Source organism: Gigantopelta aegis, chromosome 8 (assembly GCF_016097555.1).
Source record: "Gigantopelta aegis isolate Gae_Host chromosome 8, Gae_host_genome, whole genome shotgun sequence".
Taxonomy (NCBI): domain Eukaryota; kingdom Metazoa; phylum Mollusca; class Gastropoda; order Neomphalida; family Peltospiridae; genus Gigantopelta; species Gigantopelta aegis.
The window spans coordinates 63,717,492-63,737,442 of NC_054706.1; the positions used below are offsets into that span (position 1 = coordinate 63,717,492).

The window sequence follows — 19,951 nt, forward strand, 5'->3', positions numbered from 1 at the left end:
TTATATAAAATTTGTTTCAAGATGAAAAAAAAACGTGATGGTATAGTCATAAAATCTGTTTATACTAGTATACAATCCAGAGTTTATTACTGCACTTTCCCCATGTTTTTTCAATGTTGAAACAGACCAACAAGTTTGCCTATTGCATAAATAGTCTCACCCGATATTTTTAGAATTTGTATGCTACCGAATAACGCTATAAAAGGTGAAGTGTAATTGGTCTATATTTAAATTGTTATTTATAGATGAAATGTCACCTGGACATAGGAGTCCATGCAATGCTGTTAGATCTACTGGTAGACCAGTAGAGCTAATTTTAATCAGATTGGGGCCAGCAGCAGCAATGTTTTTTTTAATATATTTATACATGTATTTATATATTTTTATGTGTGTGTGCACCCCCCACTTTTTGGCACCTTCCTACGCCCATGCAGGTTGGAGAAAGAAATGTTTTATTTAACAACACACCCATTATCTCTTATCTCAGACATATGGTTATGGAGCACTTTGATAATTAGAGACAGAAAACATAATGCTGTTTCTTCATGGGCTACTCTTTTCGATTAGCAGTAAGGGATCTTTTATATGGACCATCCCACAGACAGGATAGTACATACCATGGCCTTTGTTATACCAGTTGTGCAGCGTAGGCTGGAATGAGAAATATACATGTTAAGAGTTCCATGTGACTAACAAATATATATTATATATAACTTTGGCCCTGCTGACGCCATATAACTGTAAATAAAATGTGCTGAGTGTGTCATTACTTAAAACATCACCTTTGGCCCCCGAGTCTTTATCTATACGGTAGATTCCTAAATTAATGCGATTGGCGTTGGGCAGACTAAAATGTGACATGAATATTACTTTTCTAACAATACACGTCTGTGTACCCTTCGGTTAAATCAGTGACAGTTGTCTTCAATGAGATCAACTCACTAACATGTCTGTGTACACATCATTAACCCGTTAAGTCCCTAGTGTTTTGGTGAGATCAACTCAAAGCATATTTTTGTAAAAATTTACGTAACGTGTAGTTACCTAAATCTGGTTAAACATTGTACCATTACAACTTTATTTTCCTTATCTGTGAACGGCGATTTCAAAGTCACAATGAAAGAACAATTCACAAAGTGGTATGCCGACAAAGTTACAGCAAACTTGAACAGTAAAAACTAAGAAATGGTCGACCTCAGGATTAGTGTGCTAAAACCCATTCATGTGCGATGGATCATGTGGGCTTTTGGCAGGGTGGCCAATGACCCTGTAATCGTCAAACGTGGCTGGCATCTTGCTGGACTATTGGACAATTAGTCTGTCTCGCAAACAATGATTTGTTTTCCAGTTGTGTTTTATAAATTTATTAGAATTTTAATCTTTGGTGTTTTTGTTTTTTTAATAACGTCGGACACATAGACAAAACATAAAAATAAATACGTCATATTATTAATGCGTATAACATGACCTCGCATTTTTTGCATTAATATTATGACTGCATTAATTATAATAGTATAAAATTATACAGAAGGCCAAGGCACATTTTATCAAACAAACCAATGTAACAAAGTTCACAAATACATGTACACAGAAACAATAACTGAACAGTATCAATAATCAACAGTACATCAAAGTCATATAAAACACAAAACAATCAACAAAGATTAAGAAACATTAATCCTGAACATCTTTGGTTGCAAAAGAAAACTGGGGACAGGACAAGAAAAAAATAAGTTGTATGGTTAATGTATTACTTTATGAAGTCAATCACATGACTGCACCAATGTTAGTTAAAACTAGATTTTTTGTTACCTTACACATCTATACATCATTAGTTTCAGAGAATATGTATTAACCCCGAAATTATTCAAACCCTCATACATTTTGATAAATTTTCACTTTCAAACCACATACATCAGAAATTTAATTTTTTGCTTGCGCAGCATATCGTTTAGAGTTTTACACAAAATCACAAAAATACCACTTTCTCTTATTTGAACATCACAGTGAGATAGTGATAAAAAAAAATCCACACCCATTACTACAAAACAAAAACATGTTACCTAGCAACACCAACTTAAGCATCCTTTTTTTATTTCATTTGATTCCACCTGAGACCGGGCAAAGTTAATAAACACTTGTTCCAGAGTTGTCTGCCCGACCAGGTAGTCTTCAATGCTGTATGTTTCTTTTGCTCTCTCCATGATTCCGAAGAGCTGTGCCCACGTCAAGCGTACGTCCGTTATGTGGTAATGCAGCATAGACTGGTGTACGTCCTTCAACACACTCCCGGCAAACTGCTCCTCTATGAAGGTCATCAAGGGTTGAAGGTCGGGATCGGGGTCGACGTCGGTGCTAGCAACCTTCACTATGAGGGTGTAACCCTCCCCGAATTTGTTCTTGAGGTGCTGGGGGCTGCCGAGACACTTGAACTGACCGTTCACCATGATGGCTAGTCTAGTGCACAGAGCCTCGCATTCCTCCATACTGAAATAGGAAAGCAGTGAATAACATATGATGACCTCCAAAAGAAAACTTTACAAGGCTTGAAATTTAATTCTCTCTCTCTCTCTCTCTCTCTCTCTCTCGGTCTCTGTCTGTCTCTCTCTCTCTCTCTCCCTCTCTCTCTCTCTCTGTCTCTCACACACACCTACAATCTTCACTTCTTGTAGTTTTTGCCTACTTATTGTTTTAAATCAACTGTATTATTTTGTTTGCCATGTAAAATTTGTAATTATCAAATGTAGGGAGAGATCTTCAAACAAGTGCACCTCCCCCCCACGCAAGTGGTCTGGTCCGAACATCCCAACAGCCAATGGGATGGCCTAAATTCTTCTACTGCATACTGCTCTCTAGTTCCGGTCACATGACTGTAACTTCCTTCTTTTTCCCTGAGCGCATCGCACGGAGAACAGGAAGCGGGGAGGCCCGGGCGGGATGAATCTTGAGGACAGGTAATGTATCTATAAAAGAGAAAACACTCAAGTTTTCTCCATTTCTATAGACATTACCTGTCCTCAAACAAGTGCAGCATTCAACAGATGGTGGTGGGTGCCGAGATCCGTAGATGCTTGTGATAACTCCCCAACCGGAAAGAGGCTGACTAGTGGAAGAATAAGGCCAACCTTGGTAAGCCCTCATCCTAGGGATGCCCGTCACAGACCAATGCAGGTGATGTTAGTAACAACAACCAGAATGGTGGCATCCGTCAGCAGTGGCAGGTACGGCTCCTAGAACACATGGACCAGGAGGCGGAAGCCACATCTCATGCTGGTTCTGACAGGGTGGGAAGACGTAGCCACCAGGGATGCAGGTGTTAGGTAACCCTCACGTATTGAAGTGTTATAGTTTTTCAATAACAAGCGACAACCTAATGAGGTGCATCCGTCAGAACATTGAACAAAACAAGACCCCCGAGTGTTTTCTGTCTAGTACACCAAAGATCTGTTAGTTCAATAACGACAACCAATAACCACATGCAGTGCAGGGTAAAGGTTATCGAGACAAAAGTTCCGGCACCAGTACGTGAACTGTGCAAAAGAACAAAAGTCTAAGCAATCCTCATCTGTCTATTCGATGGACATCTCGGTATGCAGCCCAGAATCAGACAGACATCAACGGCGACGAGGACGGCTTGTATTCAACAGAGTCTGTGCAGCAACAACCGGACCCAGATGATGGAACCCCTCAACGTCTTCTGTGGAGACATCCCTCAGATAATAGTTGGCGAAGATGGAGTCCGTAGCCCAGAACCAACCAGTGATAATGTGCTGAATGGGTGTGTTGCAGTGCAGGGACATCGTGGCAGCCAAGGCACGGAGTTCATGCGGATTAGAAGCAGACGGAGCAGGTAAACCCTCCTTCTGATAGGCGGTCAGGATAGAAGACCGGATCCAGGTGGCCACCGTGTTCTTGGTAAGGTCCCTCAACCGACTCTGGTTACAGGAAAGGAAAAGTCTTTTGCGATGTTGTCGAAAAGATCTGGTCCTCTCGATGTACTGGTGCAGGGCTCTGACAGGGCACAACGCCAAGTCCTCAACGTCCGCCGGACCAACGATAGAGGAGAGGGCCTGCACAACATACGAACGAGGCGCTTGGTCTGGTAACTGATTCTTTGCAACAAAGTTCATGAGTAACCCCAAGTTGACTGCACGCCGATCTTGGTGAAAACGTACCAAGTCTACATCAAGAGCATGGAGTTCTGAGACACGGGCAGCCGTGGCAAAACCGAGTAAAAACACCGTCTTCCGCATCAAGTCTTGCAGGGAAGAGGATTCGATCGGCTCATAAGGTGCGGTCGATAACGCTCGTAACACCAGATTCAGGTCCCATCTTGGTGGCCGAAACCGGTGTACTTGATCATCAAGGCGAAACCCTTTGATCATCTTATGGATCTCAGGAATACCCGATAACTTCGTTCCAGTAGCGACATCACGAACAGTAGCGATGACCGAAACGTACCCAGCGATGGTAGACCCCTTTAATCGTAAAGTGGTCCGCAGATACAGCCAAAAAACCCAGCAAGACGAAGTATCTGGATCGTCTGAGGTTTGAGGTTTTGCCGGACACACCCTCGGTGAAAGCAAAGCCATCTGACGTTGTAAGCCACAGTAGTAGATGATCTGTGCGCTTTCAAAATGGCCGCCGTAGACTGTGAAGAAAAACCTTTCTTTCTCAAACTCTTGGCGATAAAGTCCACGCGTGCAGTTGGAACAACTGCGGACGTGGATGGTATAGTCTTGACGTGGGATGCAGCAACAGATGATCCCAGTCTGGCAGCGGTAAAGGATGTGGATCGGCAAGACGTATTAGATCTGGATACCACATCCTGGATGGCCACATTGGAGCAATGAGTAACAGGCGACAATGGTACAGCTGAAACCTCTGAAGCACCCTTGGAAGGAGGATTCGTGGAGGAAAAGCGTACGCGTCCATCTGTTCCCAGCTGATGGCCAAGGCGTCGAGATCCAGAGCTTCGGGATCCAGCACCGGAGACACGTAAACCCTCAGCTGATGGTTGAATCGTGTGGCGAAGAGATCGATGTTTGGTGTCCAAAGTCTGTCGCACACCCATCGAAACGCTTCGGGATGGAGCATCCATTCCGTCGGCTGTGGAGACGACGGCCGAGACAGTGTGTCGACTAGTACATTGGAAACCCCTGGAATATGGCGAGCCCGAAGTTGCAACGGAATCTCGTCAACCAGCTTGTAGAGACGATAAGTCAACTGCAGCAGACTGCTGGAGTGGGTTCCGCCCTGACGGTTGATATAAGCCACCGCGGTAGTACTGTCTGTGGCTACCATGAGAGAGGCGCCTGACAGCATCTCTCGCCAATGAAAGATGACGTAACTGACAACATCTCCAACAGGTTGATGTGTAGATCGGCTTCATCTGGAAACCACAGCCACCAACAGGGACTGGACTGCAAGGCGACTGGTAACCGGATCAGCAAATCTGCGTTATTGTACTGAATGCATGGATTCAGAAACAAACTGGATACCGCGACCTCTAAGCATAAAATGTTGCGCCGACGTCAAAATTACTCTTGCAATGATACTTCATGAAACAGTAATAGAGTGATTCAGGAATCAAGACATCGGAAACAGCGACCCCGTGATACAGGCAAGAGCCAAGACAGCGTAGCAACTCGCTACGCTACATGCCCGATATACCTGGAAGTGAAGCAACGCAAAACAGCAACCGGCTAAAATCCACGGCCGTCACACCACCCGGTGCGAAACAGCAGCAGAGACCATCTAGACAGCATCGGTCACGAACTCTGGCGGTAACAACAGTAAACGTCAGTGAGTTGATAAGCCGCAATGAACCATAGGAAAACGGTGACGGTAAAACCCCCGTACCACGTGATGGCAACTGGATAACTTCCGGAACCAGCGGAAGTAGCGACTGTCTTGCATCGCCACCGGATATAGAGAACGATCTGCCGAATGTCGCTGAACCTTCCTCGAACAAGAGAATATCGGTGCACGGGATCTCAACACAAGTGACCGGACCAGTAGACTTTCTTCGTCACCAACCCGGAACGCTTGTAACGTCGACCCCTTCACGGCAAAGAGCCGTATGTAGACCACAGGTCTGCCAAGATTACCGGCTTGTGCTGAAAGTCAAGAATGGATCGCTTCAGGCAAGTCGGTTGACGATAGTGTGCAATCGTAGTGCACATCGACGTCACGGAAGATATAAGGTAGACCAACATCAAAGTCGACGGCTAGAACAAGGCATATCCTCTGGCATCCTGCACATGAGGAGTTATGGTCGCCATGTACAACATGTACGCTGAACTGAAGCCATCGACAGGACGTGCCAATCTGTAAGTTCTAGGAAGACGTCTGGTCCCGCCGGAAACAGCGTCATCCAAGGCCGGCGTCACACCGTTGAAGGATAGGTTGAAGACGGGATACGTTCGTTGTGACGAATGGGGAACGGCACAAACGAAGTCTACTCAAGTAAACCGACATCGGATCAGTCCTCAAACGGAAACCTTCTAGAATGGTGCGAGTGGACTGTGAAGTGACGAAAGCATATACACCGCAGCGAGACAAACAGTCACAGCCATGTGGGTCACTGCGTCCGGATCTTCTATAACGGAAGGTGCCGACGCATCATCTGGAAAATCGGTCAGTAACCTGGCACAGGCACTTCGATCCAATGTACTGGCTGCATCGGAAACACGGACCGTGGACGGTCCCGTCAGGAGCCGGTGTAACCCTGAACGCCGAATCAGCTGCCGACTGGTGTGGACGGTACGATGTACACGGACCGGCAGGAGCCGGTGGAACCCTGGACACTGCACCACTTCGATCGATCACGGGACGACGGTACCGAACGGTGAGCCGATGACGCAATTTTCCAATTCGTTACAGGGCTCCGTCTGCTTGCTGGAACAACGATACGCACGGGCCAGTTACTGGTAGCCGTGTAAACCGACGGGGGCCTGTGGCAGCCAACGATCGAATGCCGATATCTGCCGGTGGAACCTCCGTGGCGATCATCGAACCCGGACCCTTCTTGGCTGAAACCGGTGGATGGGCCAGCGGCGGTAGCATATCAGATATGACAGCCAGACAATCCCTCAGTGACAAGTGGTCCGCCGCATCCAGATCTTCCAGCACCGCATGAACCGATACATCATCAGAAAGTCACGTAGCACCCGTGAACAGGCCAGTCGCTCTGGTCATGGCCCGATGGAGATACCGGAGAACCGGACCGTGGGCGGTCCCGTGTGGATACCAAGGAACGGATGACCACATCGTCGTTGGATGTGGCAAGGACGGCAACATGTCGTAGACAGCCGCCAAGCAATCCCTCATAGTCATATGGTCCGTAGAGTCGGGCTCTTCAATGACAGATGCCGCAGGCGCTTCATCACCAAAGTCTCGTAGAACTCGAGCACAGGCCAATCGATGTACCGTAATGGAAGCCGCTGGTTAAACCGGACCGTGGATGGTCCCGTCTAGCCCTCGGAGGCCTTGGAAGCCACATCAACTGAAGGTTGGCGCTGACGATCTGTGGAACCCGTAGGGAGCCATACAGGTCATGTGGAACGGCTACGGTCCCGGCTCCGATGCGCCGAAGGGGACTTCCCCGCCGAAGATCGGTGAGCCTTGGAATCCGTGGAGCGTCTATCTGAATGAGCCGGCTTCTTAGAGGGCTGCGTAGAGACCGCAGGCCTGTCATCCGAAGTCTTAAGTAACGGTGGAGCTGAAGAAGCCGCACCCCCTGAAGAGGGGACTGGAACCGGACCTGACCCCGAACTCGCCGATTTAGGTAAGGTCGCCATTGACGCCATTGTTTCTTCCAGCATGGTCGGTAGAATTGAACGTAACTCTTCCGCCACGGAGTCAGCAATCGAAGGCGAAGATTCCACCTTCTTGGTCCTCGAAGATTCCACCTTCTTGGTCCTCGCTGACACCACCTTCAGGTAAGCCGCGAACTCGACATCAGACAAGCCCGCACAAAGGTCGCATCTAGAAGTGAGGCCACACGAACACGACAACCTGGGTCGCCGCCGGCTAACTTCTTGCAGCGTAACACGCTCGAACTAGTCGCCTGAACATTATCAGATATGATAATAGTAATTTTTCAATCTGTGAAAAGAAAGAAAAACCAACCATAACACAAATACAAAGCCGGTAAATAAAGACGCCATTTTGCAAATGGCGTCCGACACGACAACCGGCGATATAACAACATTTCATGTAATTAACACTTGGCAAGTCAAGCGAAATACGCGAAAGACATATGAAAGCTAACGAAAGCTAACGAAAATTAAGGTGAAAAACATTTCACCCAAACACAAAGCCAGTCAACACAGACGCCATTTTGCAAATGGCGTCCGACACGACAACCGGCAATATAAACAACATTTCATGTAATTAAACGCTTGGAAGTCAAGTGAAATACGCGAAAAGAACATACGAAAGCTAATGAAAACGAAGGTGAAAAACATTTCACCCAAACACTAATACAAAACCAAAGGTCTTATAAAAGTTGACTCCAAACAGAGCCAAGCAAAAGGACGTCCAGACCCTTTAGCGAAGAGAAAAAGAAGGAAGTTACAGTCATGTGACCGGAACTAGAGAGCAGTATGCAGTAGAAGAATTTAGGCCATCCCATTGGCTGTTGGGATGTTCGGACCAGACCACTTGCGTGGGGGGGGAGGTGCACTTGTTTGAGGACAGGTAATGTCTATAGAAATAGCAATTAGTGAAAAAGTGTAATTGTTTTCAAACTAAAAAGTTAACAAGCCGAAAAGTAAAAAGGAATTGACTGCTCTGCCGAATATTTATATAATTTGGAGCATTTTAGAAGGACAGTCCAAAAATAAATGAGAAAAGAAGGGACGACTGAACTGTTTGATTTTCAATTGACATAACATTTTGAACGATGGTCTAAACGTTTAATGTCCAATCTATATGATACTGAAATAACAATCACAGCCTTAATATACTAAATGAAAGAAATAAGGGCTCACACCAACACTAACAGTAAAGAATGACTGCAACCAACACCCTCATCCCTAGTGTAACCAAATCAACCTGGTTACCGACTTTCAATCTCATATTACTGACATTCAGTTCCATATTATTTCACTAATAGTGACCGAAATGTGGTCTACACTACCAAGTGTTCCCCTATTTTTTTCTCTCTCAATATACTAGGAACGGTAAAGAATGACTGAAGCCAAATCCGTCATCCATAGTGTGAGAAAATTAACCTCGTTACTCACCTTCACTCTTACATTACCAACATTCAATTCCATATGACATTTTCGTCCTTTATACAACATTAATAATGATTGAAATGTGGTTACAATACAAAGTATTCCCTTATTTCTTTCTCCCAGTATACCAGTAACACAATTTAAAATGGTGCTTTTAAAACGTAAGCCGTTTGTCAGCATATTTTTAGGCTGGGGGTGTGATTTAGCTCAGTCGGTTGAGTGCTCACTTGAGGTGCGTGTGTTGCAGGATCGAACCATTTAGCTGAATAGGTTTTTTCTCATTCCAACCAGTGCACCACAACTGGACAAAGGCCATGGTATGTGTTTTCCTGTCTGTGGGAAAGTGCATATAAAAGATCCCTTGCTACATTAGAAAAAAGTTGTAGTGGGTTTCCTCTGATGACTACGAGTCAGAATTACTAAATGTTTGACATCCAATAGCTGATAATTAATTAATCGATGTGCTCCAAAACAAAACAAAAAATGTATGCTTATCACAGCTTTGCCTAGACCTACAGTCCTTCACATTTGAAAATCAGGGCTGTTTTTTTCAAACACTTATTGGGAGGGGTAGTATTAGTGTATTTTTAGATATAAGATTAAAAATTATTTTACGAGACAGAATTAAGGTGTGTCACTTGCTTTAGAAGAACCTGGCTGTGAAACATGCTATTATATGCAACGGACTGAGAAGCTAAATCAGCTTAGTGTGGGGGGTACTTATGGTGGTTTTGTTTTAGTTGCCAGATTATAAATGATTCTGAGACAGAATTAAGCCCAGAGTGATAAAAGCACCCCCCAATACACCTCAAGTTATGATCCATTAATTGATTTAATTAAGTGCCTAAAAATCTCATAATCACTATAGATTTAATACACAGTGGCTTACAAAAAATCAAAAAAATCTGGAAACTTTAATACTGATGGCCGGGTACTGATATTGGCTCTAGGGTTACCTCTAGCACTGCACACTGGTCTAAATGGTAGCCCCTATTCAGAATGGATGCTAAGCACCAGTCAAAACCATAGTATAAATCTGAGACGGAGAATATGGAACATTTCTGACAAACAGCTGGTAAAGATTGCATAGCCGATTAAAAATCCAGAATTGCAAATAAATATGGAAATCTATGACAATTTGGGAGCATACTGAAATACTAAAGGTAGGTCAATTAATTGAATAAATCACCATTTCCTGAGAAAAAATAACTTGTGCAATAAAGTAAGGGATTTTTTTAAAGCATTATTTTTAGAAACTGTATAAAATCCTAACATATCAAAGATAATAAAATGCTGGTAAATAAAAATAATATCACACCTGTGTGACGTAAGGACAAGAGTTTTTCCACTGTCTCGTACAGCCGCTAGTGCATCCCACAACAGTCGCTTAGCAACTGGGTCCATGCCTGTGGTTGGTTCATCAAGCAATATTATGGGTGGGTAGCCAATCAAAGCAATAGCAGTGCTCAGTTTACGCTTGTTTCCTCCACTAAAATAAAAAATAAGACCAGTAAAGGCACAAAATACCTTGAAAATGGTGTGAGTTATCAGATTTGTAGATGACAAAGAACTACTATGCTCTCAATATGTGATAAAACAAAAACTACCCTTACACATCAATGAATTGTCTTTTATTCAAATATGAGATATGAATGCATTACAAAGTGTTTGTGTGAAGAGCTTTAATAGTACAAATACTTGGAATTATAAACATTATACACATCATAAGCCAGAGTTCGACAAATATTTGAGAAAGTCAGTAACCCTCACAGAAGTGTGGGCTAGTACCCTATGTATTATATAGTAATATACCATTGATAATTTCCACTAGCCCATACCAAATACTCACTAGCCGGGACCAAGAGCTAGTAGATTTGTCGAACACTAGGAAAAAGCCTAGTGTAAGACCACCACTTCTTGCCCACTGGACAGGGTTATCCAGCTTTGGTATAGTGCTACAAAATCTGTCTGACCCTAGGGCTAGATAAATCTTTCTTGCCCACTGGACAAAATTATTCAGCTTTTGCAGTGCTACAAAAATCTGCCTGACCCTAGGGCTAGATAAATATGTCTGACCCGAGGGCTAGACAATTTCTACATTCGTGTAAGTCATAACTCATGTTTTATGACAATTAACGTCATAACTCATGGTTTTCAAAATTCTGTTTGCCATTTCACGTTGAAAAAGAATCAATCACCGTTGTGAGGTATAGATGAGGCAATTCCAACCCTTGCCTCATCTATACCTCACAACGGTAGATATTAATCTAATCCAAACTTTCCTGTGCTAAACATGGGTTAAAGCTAGTGTTATATAATATAATAAGTACCTGTAAGTTTTCGACAGCTTGTCCGCATGCTCTGTGAGCAGTAGAGCGTTTATCAGATTCTTTACCATGTGACTGATCTTCCCTTCAACGACGCCTCGCAGTCGCGCAAACATCGTCAACATCTCCCTTCCCGTCAACTCTCCAATGAGGGCGTCAAACTGAGGACAGTAGCCAAGTTTTCGCTGGACCTAAACATTCAAAACAAGATGATGAACACTTAAAAGTTATCTTTATAATAGAGTAAAGATAAATCCAGACCAAAAAAAAAATGTTTTGCCAATTTGGAGGCAAAGATCAGGAGGTGACATTATATATTTTTTTATTTCCAATAATTTGCTATGCTTTTATGAAAGCAAAAGTAGAAATAAGACATTTTAGTGGGAATACAAAGTATACAGTGAAATAGATTTAAACCCTAAAGCTCATAGTAATAATTCTATTATACAGTTAACCTTTAAAGGCTGTTCCACTATCGATTAAAGGGCGTTCTCATACCGTGAGAACACCTAAATCGGAACGACTTTAGTCTTATAAGACAAGTTGTGTCGTAATCATACTGATCAGAACATGTTCTATTTCTCACGACAAATCATAAGCTCTCAGCCAATCAAATCACATTAAAGTACAACCGTTTCGTTTTGTCTCTTTTTTCATTTTCTTATAAACATGTCAAAATGGCCGGATTTCATGGGTCCATAAAACCTATTATTGTCCAGATGTGATCAATAATTGTTTGGTTACATAATGCCATCAGTAACTTGACTACAATGTACATTCATGTTTTCTTTATTTCAGTGAAAATATGTAGGCACTTACATGTCCCACAATTTTTTTTAAACTGACGAGCTTTGTTTGACATCATCAAAATAATCTTATGACATAACGTCTTCTCACACCCACGATTCGAGTCGCTACGACAAATCACATGCGACAAGCCGGTGTGACTAATCGCATAATGAGAATACTGCTTTACTTGGGGTGAGCAAGAGGCAATTATTTGTATACATACAATTCCAAGACTCTAACTGAAGAATTTGTTACCTATGTACAGCAATTTTAAGCCTACTTTGGAACTGTGTATATATACACCTGTGTGTAAGAACAGTCTTTGTAAATTCAGCCCATAATGTTTAACAAGCATTTTACTGTTATTTGTTAGCAGCAGAAACTGACGAAAATAAGAACATGCAAGGCTGCCGAAATTACTTAGAAAAAAAGAAATCTTTTATTTAATGATGCACTTTTATTAACTATTATATGGCGTCAAACATATGGTTATAGACCACACAGATAATTAGAGAGGAAACTTGCTGTCGCCACTTCATGGGCTACTCTTTTACGATTAGCAGCAAGGAATCTTTTATATGCACCATCCCACAGGCAGGGTAGTACATACCACAGCCTTTGATATACCAGTCATGGTGCACTGGCTGGAACGAGATATAGCCCAATGGGCCCACCGACGGGGATCGATCCCAGACCAATCGCGCATCAAGTGAGCACTGTACGACTGGGCTACTACGTCCTGCCCTCCCTGAATTACATAGATGCACACAACTTATAAGGCCATGAATCAAGGCTCTGCAGCCTTGACATGGACATACAATGCTAAGAATTTTTTTTTTTTTTGAAAACAAATAAGGAAGAAAGCTTTAAGAAAAGACATCCAGACTGTATTGGCTATGTAAAAGAAGAAGTGATGGTCATGTGAACACAAATGGAATACCTATGGTACAATGCATGGGTGTGGGTAATTTTGACATTCTTCCATCAACTGTTCAAGCATGCTTATTGTGAACACAGCCTCTGATTTTGCCATAGAGTTTTCTGTTCAAGACAGGGAGATGGCACAACACTGGTCAGGTCAGGTCAGTGTTTAATGTGCACATTCAGGGCTAAGCTGCTGTAATGCACACCTGTCATGGGCACAGGTGCTGGCTTCAGCCAGCTCTTCCGTCCAGGACAAGAAAGAGTTGGGGTGGGTGGGAGAGGGGGCCGCCTACGCTGGCAGGTGCAAAAGATCACCAGCAACCCGACTGGAGCCGACAGCAAGTGTGGGTTTGTTTTGGTGCTATGGAATTTTGATTGTTCCGTAGGATTAAAGCCAAAGGGAAAGGGTGCACAGTTTTAATAACGAAATTGGGCGCATTTGTGAACAGTCTGCCGAAAATAAAAGAGGGTAGCTACATATGATTTTTGAACTTAGTATACCGAAAGTAGCTCATTATTAGAACCTAGTGGCACAACACTGTAAGATTCTAGTACATGACTGGCTGTTGAAATGTTCAGACCAGCCCATTGGGAAATGAGGGGTGACGGAATGCAATAAGGTTCAGAGGTCAAGTTACAGTAAGAAAAAAGAAAGAAAAAAAGAAAGAAGACTAATCAACCATATTTACCATGCATGATAACTAGATAAAAATCTGGAGTGTTATTCTTATATTTAATCTGTGGTATGTGAACTCAAATGTATATACTAAATGGAGAAGTAACAGATCCTGGATTGTGTCTAGAAAAAGGTTACAGACACCATCAGCAACACCGACTTGTGGCAGAGAACACATCAACTGGATGCTGAAGATGAAATAAGAAGAAGATTGGGATGGATTGGTCACACACTCCGGAAACCAATATCAGCTATCCCCAGGCAAGCTCCGATATGGAACCCACTAGGCCGCCTGCAGAACTCATGGCGAAAGGGACCTCCAGGTAGATACCTCACCAGGCATACTCCGACATGGAACCCACAAGGCAAGAAAAAAAGAAGAGGCCGCCTGAAGAACACATGATGAAGGGACCTCCAGGCAGACACCAAAAAGATAGACTATACCCAGAGACAGCTGGAAACAAGAGCCCAGGACAGAAGACTCTGGAGAACGGTTGTTGACGGCCTATGCCACAGGAGGAACAATGGGCATAAGAAGTAAGTATGAACCTAAAAACAGAAAAAACCCAACAACAAACCTCTCTAATATTGGTCTTCACGCTGCACTGATCAATGTACACCTCCCCATTGGACATCAACTCATCTCCCGTCAGCATCTTGAACGTGGTCGTCTTACCAGCGCCATTTATCCCCAGCAGTCCGAAACATTCGCCCTGCGGGATGCCCACGCTGATGTGATCCACTGCGCATATCGTCTCATAGTTCTTGACCACCTCCTGCAGTATGAGCTTGTCCATTCCAAACAGCTGCCACAGTGTCGAGTTGGCCATCCGCGCCCGCTCAGTTGCGACATCGCTGTCTTCCTGGATTCGAGAGTCGGACCTCTGAATCACAAGAGGGTGCACGTTCTGCCAGTTTCTCAGTTTGTAGAAGAGTGTCTTCAGGAGCTCAGACTCGATGAGAAATACCAGACTGAAGTACACGAAGCCTTGGAGGGTCAGGAACGTCAGCATCCGGCCGATGCCGTTGGCTTCCCATCCGAGGTAGTCAGTGTTGAAGTCGGCGCAAAGGTCACCACAATTATCTGAAAAAGTACCATATTATTAATAAAAATTCAATTGAGGCTATAAGAAAAGTTTTCTTAGGGTTATAAAATGTTTTGTTTTTCTTACATTAAGATAATGAGATTCATAGGCAGAAGGTGATAGATGAGAACGAGAATATTAATTTTTGTACTCCTGAATTTGAGATATATTCTTTAAGCTTAATGAAATTAACTAACACATGTGCCACTGAACTTTTGACTTCTTTTAAAGTGATAGACTCTTAGTTTTAAAACATGACAACATATTGTACAGGAATACTTACATTTTATTATTTAGAATATTAATTTACATACACCTGATGTTGTTCTACTCATTCAGGTTTTTGCAATAGCCCAAAATGCATTTTTCATAATTCTAAAAATGCACATTCGTCTGAGAAGTACATTGTAATGGTTATCGAGACAAGCCCTAGTTATTTTTAGACTGGATTTCCCTGTTTAAACATCACAGACTTTAGTTTCTCTCTGTTATAACCGTATCCAGATGTGTTACAGGTTTGTAGATAACTAAACTTAATTTTCACACGCTGAAACTAGGGTCTGTCCCTTTAAGCACAAGGGTAAAATCCACTTCTCCTTTCGATTCTCCAATACTTAACGTTTTTTCTGTTTAACGACACCACTAGAGCACATTGATTAATTAATCGTTGGCTATTGAATGTGAAACATTTGGTAATTCTGACACGTAGTCATCAGAGGAAACCCGCTACATTTTTTCTTATACAGCAAGGGATCTTTTATATGCACTTTTCCACAGACAGGATAGCACATACCACAGCCTTTGATATACCAGTCGTGGTGCACTAGTTGGAACGATTTCTCCAATAGTCTGCATGAACTGCCTGCCAGCATAATTAACTTCTAGTGCTATATACAGGACTGTAATATTACTAATAAAAAGTAATGGCAGTACTTATTCGCACTCAACAACACATGTATTGTAAGGTCTGATATTTTTTTTAAATTCATCAAAACTGTTGTGTTAGGTCGCTAGCAGAATACTGACATTACACTCAGTCGACACAAAGCAGTTAGTTTGGATATTAAATTAAAATAGTCACTCTGACAACAATACGTGGATTGTAAGGTCAGGTTTTACTTTTTAATTCATCGAAACTGTTGTTAGGTGGCTAGCAGAGTACGGTATTTACTTTACACTCAGTTGACACAAAATGGTGAGTTCGCATGTTAAAATACTGCAGGAATTTGATGCTACTAAGTTGGTCACATCAAATTTCCCTCCATCGTAGGTCAATTAAATCAATAAATCACAATAGCAAGGTTTCGTATCCCAAATGAATGTAATTTTTATTTATAATCAATTTTTTGAGAAATAAGTTCCAGTATTTTTATTTTTATTTTTTGTATTTAATGACGCACTCAACACATTTTATTTACGGTTATATGGCGTCAGATATATGGTTAATGACCACACAGCTATTGAGATATAAAACCCGCTGTCGCCACTTCATGGACTACTCTTTTCGATTAGCAGCAATGGATTTTTTATATGCACCACACCACAGAAAAGATAACACATACCACGGCCTTTAATATACCAGTTGTGGTGCACTAGCTGGAACGAGAAATAGCCCAATGGGCCCACTGACGGGGATCAATCCTAAACCGACCGTGCATCAAGCAAGCGCTTTATCATCACAATAACAATAAACTGGGTATATGATGTTTCCATCTTCAGAATGCAGGAAAATTCCAATGCAAAATTGCTGTTGAAATGTTGGGTTTTTTTGTGAGAATTACTAAAGCACCCAACTGTTTCAAAGAAAATTTTGCAATTAATTTTGTTTTCTATTTACGAAATATGGATTTGAAGTGAAATTATGGTGAGATATGTTATATTTATTGTGTAAAAGCCAAAACAAGGGTGCGAAAAATGACTGTCATCGACCTTAGTAATATGGTTAATTTCCTGACACTGTGAATGGTTTTTAGTTGCTGTCACTATTTCCTGTTGGTATTAATATGATCCCTTATTGCTTTACATCAGTATATATTCTTTACATACTAACAATTACTTACTTCTACAACACGGGAATGGTTTTTTCATGAAAGGACAAAATTTTATGTACGGTTCACAAAGATTCAGAAACTCATTGTTCTGATAGAAATCTTGCAGTCCTTGGGCCAGACAGAAGTTTGGTAGAAATGTTAGGAAAATCCACTCCAGTATTTCAGCCACATACTGAAGATCCAGCTGGGGAATTGACAATATGCCAATAGTCAGCAATGTAGCAACACCTGAAACAATCACAAGAATTATAAGAAATAATTATGTCAATCCCCGATATTAAATTTAAAAATTATGAACAGAAGTATGCAGAAGAAGAATTTAGGCCATCCCATTGGCTGTTCGGACCAGACTACTAGCTGTGGCGCGGGGGGGGAGAGGAGAGAGAAAAGAGAGTGCACTTGTTTTAGGACAGGTAATGTGAAAAGAAATTAAATTTATGATGGAAAAAACCTAAAGTCCGTCCAATCCTCCTACAATTTTTTTTTTTTTATTGTAAATAATTTCGGTTTGGTTTGACATAAAAAGAAAAGTAAAAGTGTTTTGGAAATAACAAAAATATACTATTTTTGTGTGCAATTTAGAAAACAATCAGCTCAGAAATAAATAACTTGTAGTAAATTTCATAGTATGAAAAAAATGTGTTCCCCGTGGTACGGACTATAGTAATAGTTAAAATAACAATATGATTGTCTTCAAACTATTAACTTTTCTCATTCAGAAAAATGTTGTTTGATTGGACAAAGATTCCTACTAAAGATTATAGATCTGTTGCAACAAAAAGTAGTCTAAACTTTAAAGAACGGTATAAAATAATTCCAGAAATTAATAAATTTTTGGTGATATACGATTTTCAATTATGAGTCAAATAACTATAAAAAGAAAACTTATTCGAAAACAATTGGTATAAAATTCTCTGCTAAGACTATTTTAAACAATTCTGTAGCCCATCACTATTTTAATTTAATTTTAGTTTTAAAATAATAATTAAAAAAAATTAAATACGTGAATGTTTTTTCCCTTTTTTTTCAAATATTTGTTTCATTTTAAAAAACTAAAATTATAAAAAAAAAAAAAAAAAAAATTGGTGAAAGAATAAACCCAAATTATCTGAAATGATGTTGAACATGGTAATCCAGACATAGGCAGTAAACGACACTTGAAAAGAAAATTTTAATGTTTCTCCTTTTTTTCAAATATTTTTTCATTTAAAAAAAATTTAAATTATAAAACAATTTAAAATAAAAAATATTTTTTTAATAAATGAAGCAAACAACATTGGTGAAAGAATAAACCCATAATGACCTGAAATGATGTTGAACATGGTAATCCAGACATAGGCCGTAGACGACACTTGAAACAGGAACGACCACAGATACATGAATGGCAGCATGGCCCAGCCATACATCACAAACAGTAAGAGGATATCAAAGAACCTATAGTCATCAACATACTGGCCAGTACCGAACGCTGCGAAACAGACAATCAGCAAAACGGCTGGTATGATGTAGTTGATAAAGTCCCAACAGAACGTGGACAACCAGAAGTTGACGGCACGAACCCCGCTCACGAACTGGATATGTTTGGCCTTTGTGGCACGCTCTTTGACCAGGAACACGGCGAAGCTACTGGCCAGGAAAGCCATTCCAAAGCAGACGTTAAATGCCAGCATGAACCCTTGGAATCCCTGAGTCATCTCGTCATTCAGTTTGCTGGCATTCGATCTTGGCAACGGGTGATTCGACATCTCAAAATCAACCATGCTGTTGTTGGCAATGAACCTAATGAAGGCACTGGCCATGCTGGCTAACGTAATCGCCGGGCTGTGGTAGGCCTGGTTGTTGAAATAGGCCACCACTTTGGTCTTCTTTCCTGCCTGTTGGAAATCGGCTGCAAGCACATAACGAAGATTGTATGTACTGATGCTCTCCTCTCCTTTTTCTGTCAAATATTTCACCACATCTGGATGAGTTTTAAACTGAGGCAGATCATTCACGTAAACCACTTTGGTCATGCTGCTCTTAAACTGGTCTCTGTAGGTGCTGCTCAGTGTTTTCAGATTGCCTGATGCATTGACTGGCGTGGTGTAAGGTAGGAAATTGGATTTGAAATCATTAGCAGTGAGGATGAGAGAAGGGGAGGTTGATGTCTCAGGTAAAGTCTTGATCACGATCAGTGCACTGATGGTGAAGAATAAAGGGACGATCAACTGGGATGCTGTCATGACTTTGTTCCTGAATGTGTGAAGAACTCTTTTCAAGAACATGGCCCAGAACTGCTGCAAGTACAAAGCTGTTCCCCAGTTGTGTGACACCGGAGTTCGCAGATCTGAAAAGAACAGGAAATGAATTCAAAACAAGCATTCTGAGAGCATTACTAAAGCAATACATTTTCCATACCAGGCCAACAATTTTTCTAAAATTGCCTTTATAAAACACTAAAAAATATATGATTAATTAATAAAATGTTACTGTTATATATTTTGCAATTCATTTATTAAAGCAAGCACATTAATTACATTTATTTTCATTTCAATTAATAGTTTTTTTCTTTAATGAAAAAAACATGCCCTAGTGAAACTGCCTCAAAATTAAGTGTCTAGTCTACCATGCCTTGCCAAATTTCTAGGGAAAACATTATTTAAAATCTGTATAAACCATTTATAAGTTATGTAAAAATAAATTCATTGGCCTGAGGTTTAGGAAACTGGACACTTATGAACAATTTGACTGGTAGTTTTTTTACATGGTAACATGTACCACCATCTTCTATCATATCACATTTATCTCACATTGGGCACAAAAACCAGTCTATCGAGCAACTGTTTGTTCTCCTGAATATGCATTAAGTCATCTA

General features: G+C 41.4%; 1 protein-coding gene across 1 annotated transcript in view; it reads right to left on the bottom strand.

The window, feature by feature from the left end:
- Nucleotides 1–383: 383 nt before the first annotated feature.
- LOC121378341 (phospholipid-transporting ATPase ABCA3-like) overlaps nucleotides 384–19,951 on the bottom strand; it is a 49,477-nt gene continuing 29,909 nt past the window's right edge. The window contains exons 15-20 of the mRNA XM_041506472.1: nucleotides 18,401–19,423; nucleotides 17,107–17,325; nucleotides 14,540–15,045; nucleotides 11,576–11,763; nucleotides 10,564–10,734; nucleotides 384–2,487 (exon numbers count right to left, since the gene is read on the bottom strand). Coding sequence (XP_041362406.1) covers nucleotides 2,064–2,487; nucleotides 10,564–10,734; nucleotides 11,576–11,763; nucleotides 14,540–15,045; nucleotides 17,107–17,325; nucleotides 18,401–19,423 — 2,531 coding nt within the window. The 3' untranslated portion in view covers nucleotides 384–2,063. The remainder of the gene's footprint in view (nucleotides 2,488–10,563; nucleotides 10,735–11,575; nucleotides 11,764–14,539; nucleotides 15,046–17,106; nucleotides 17,326–18,400; nucleotides 19,424–19,951) is intronic.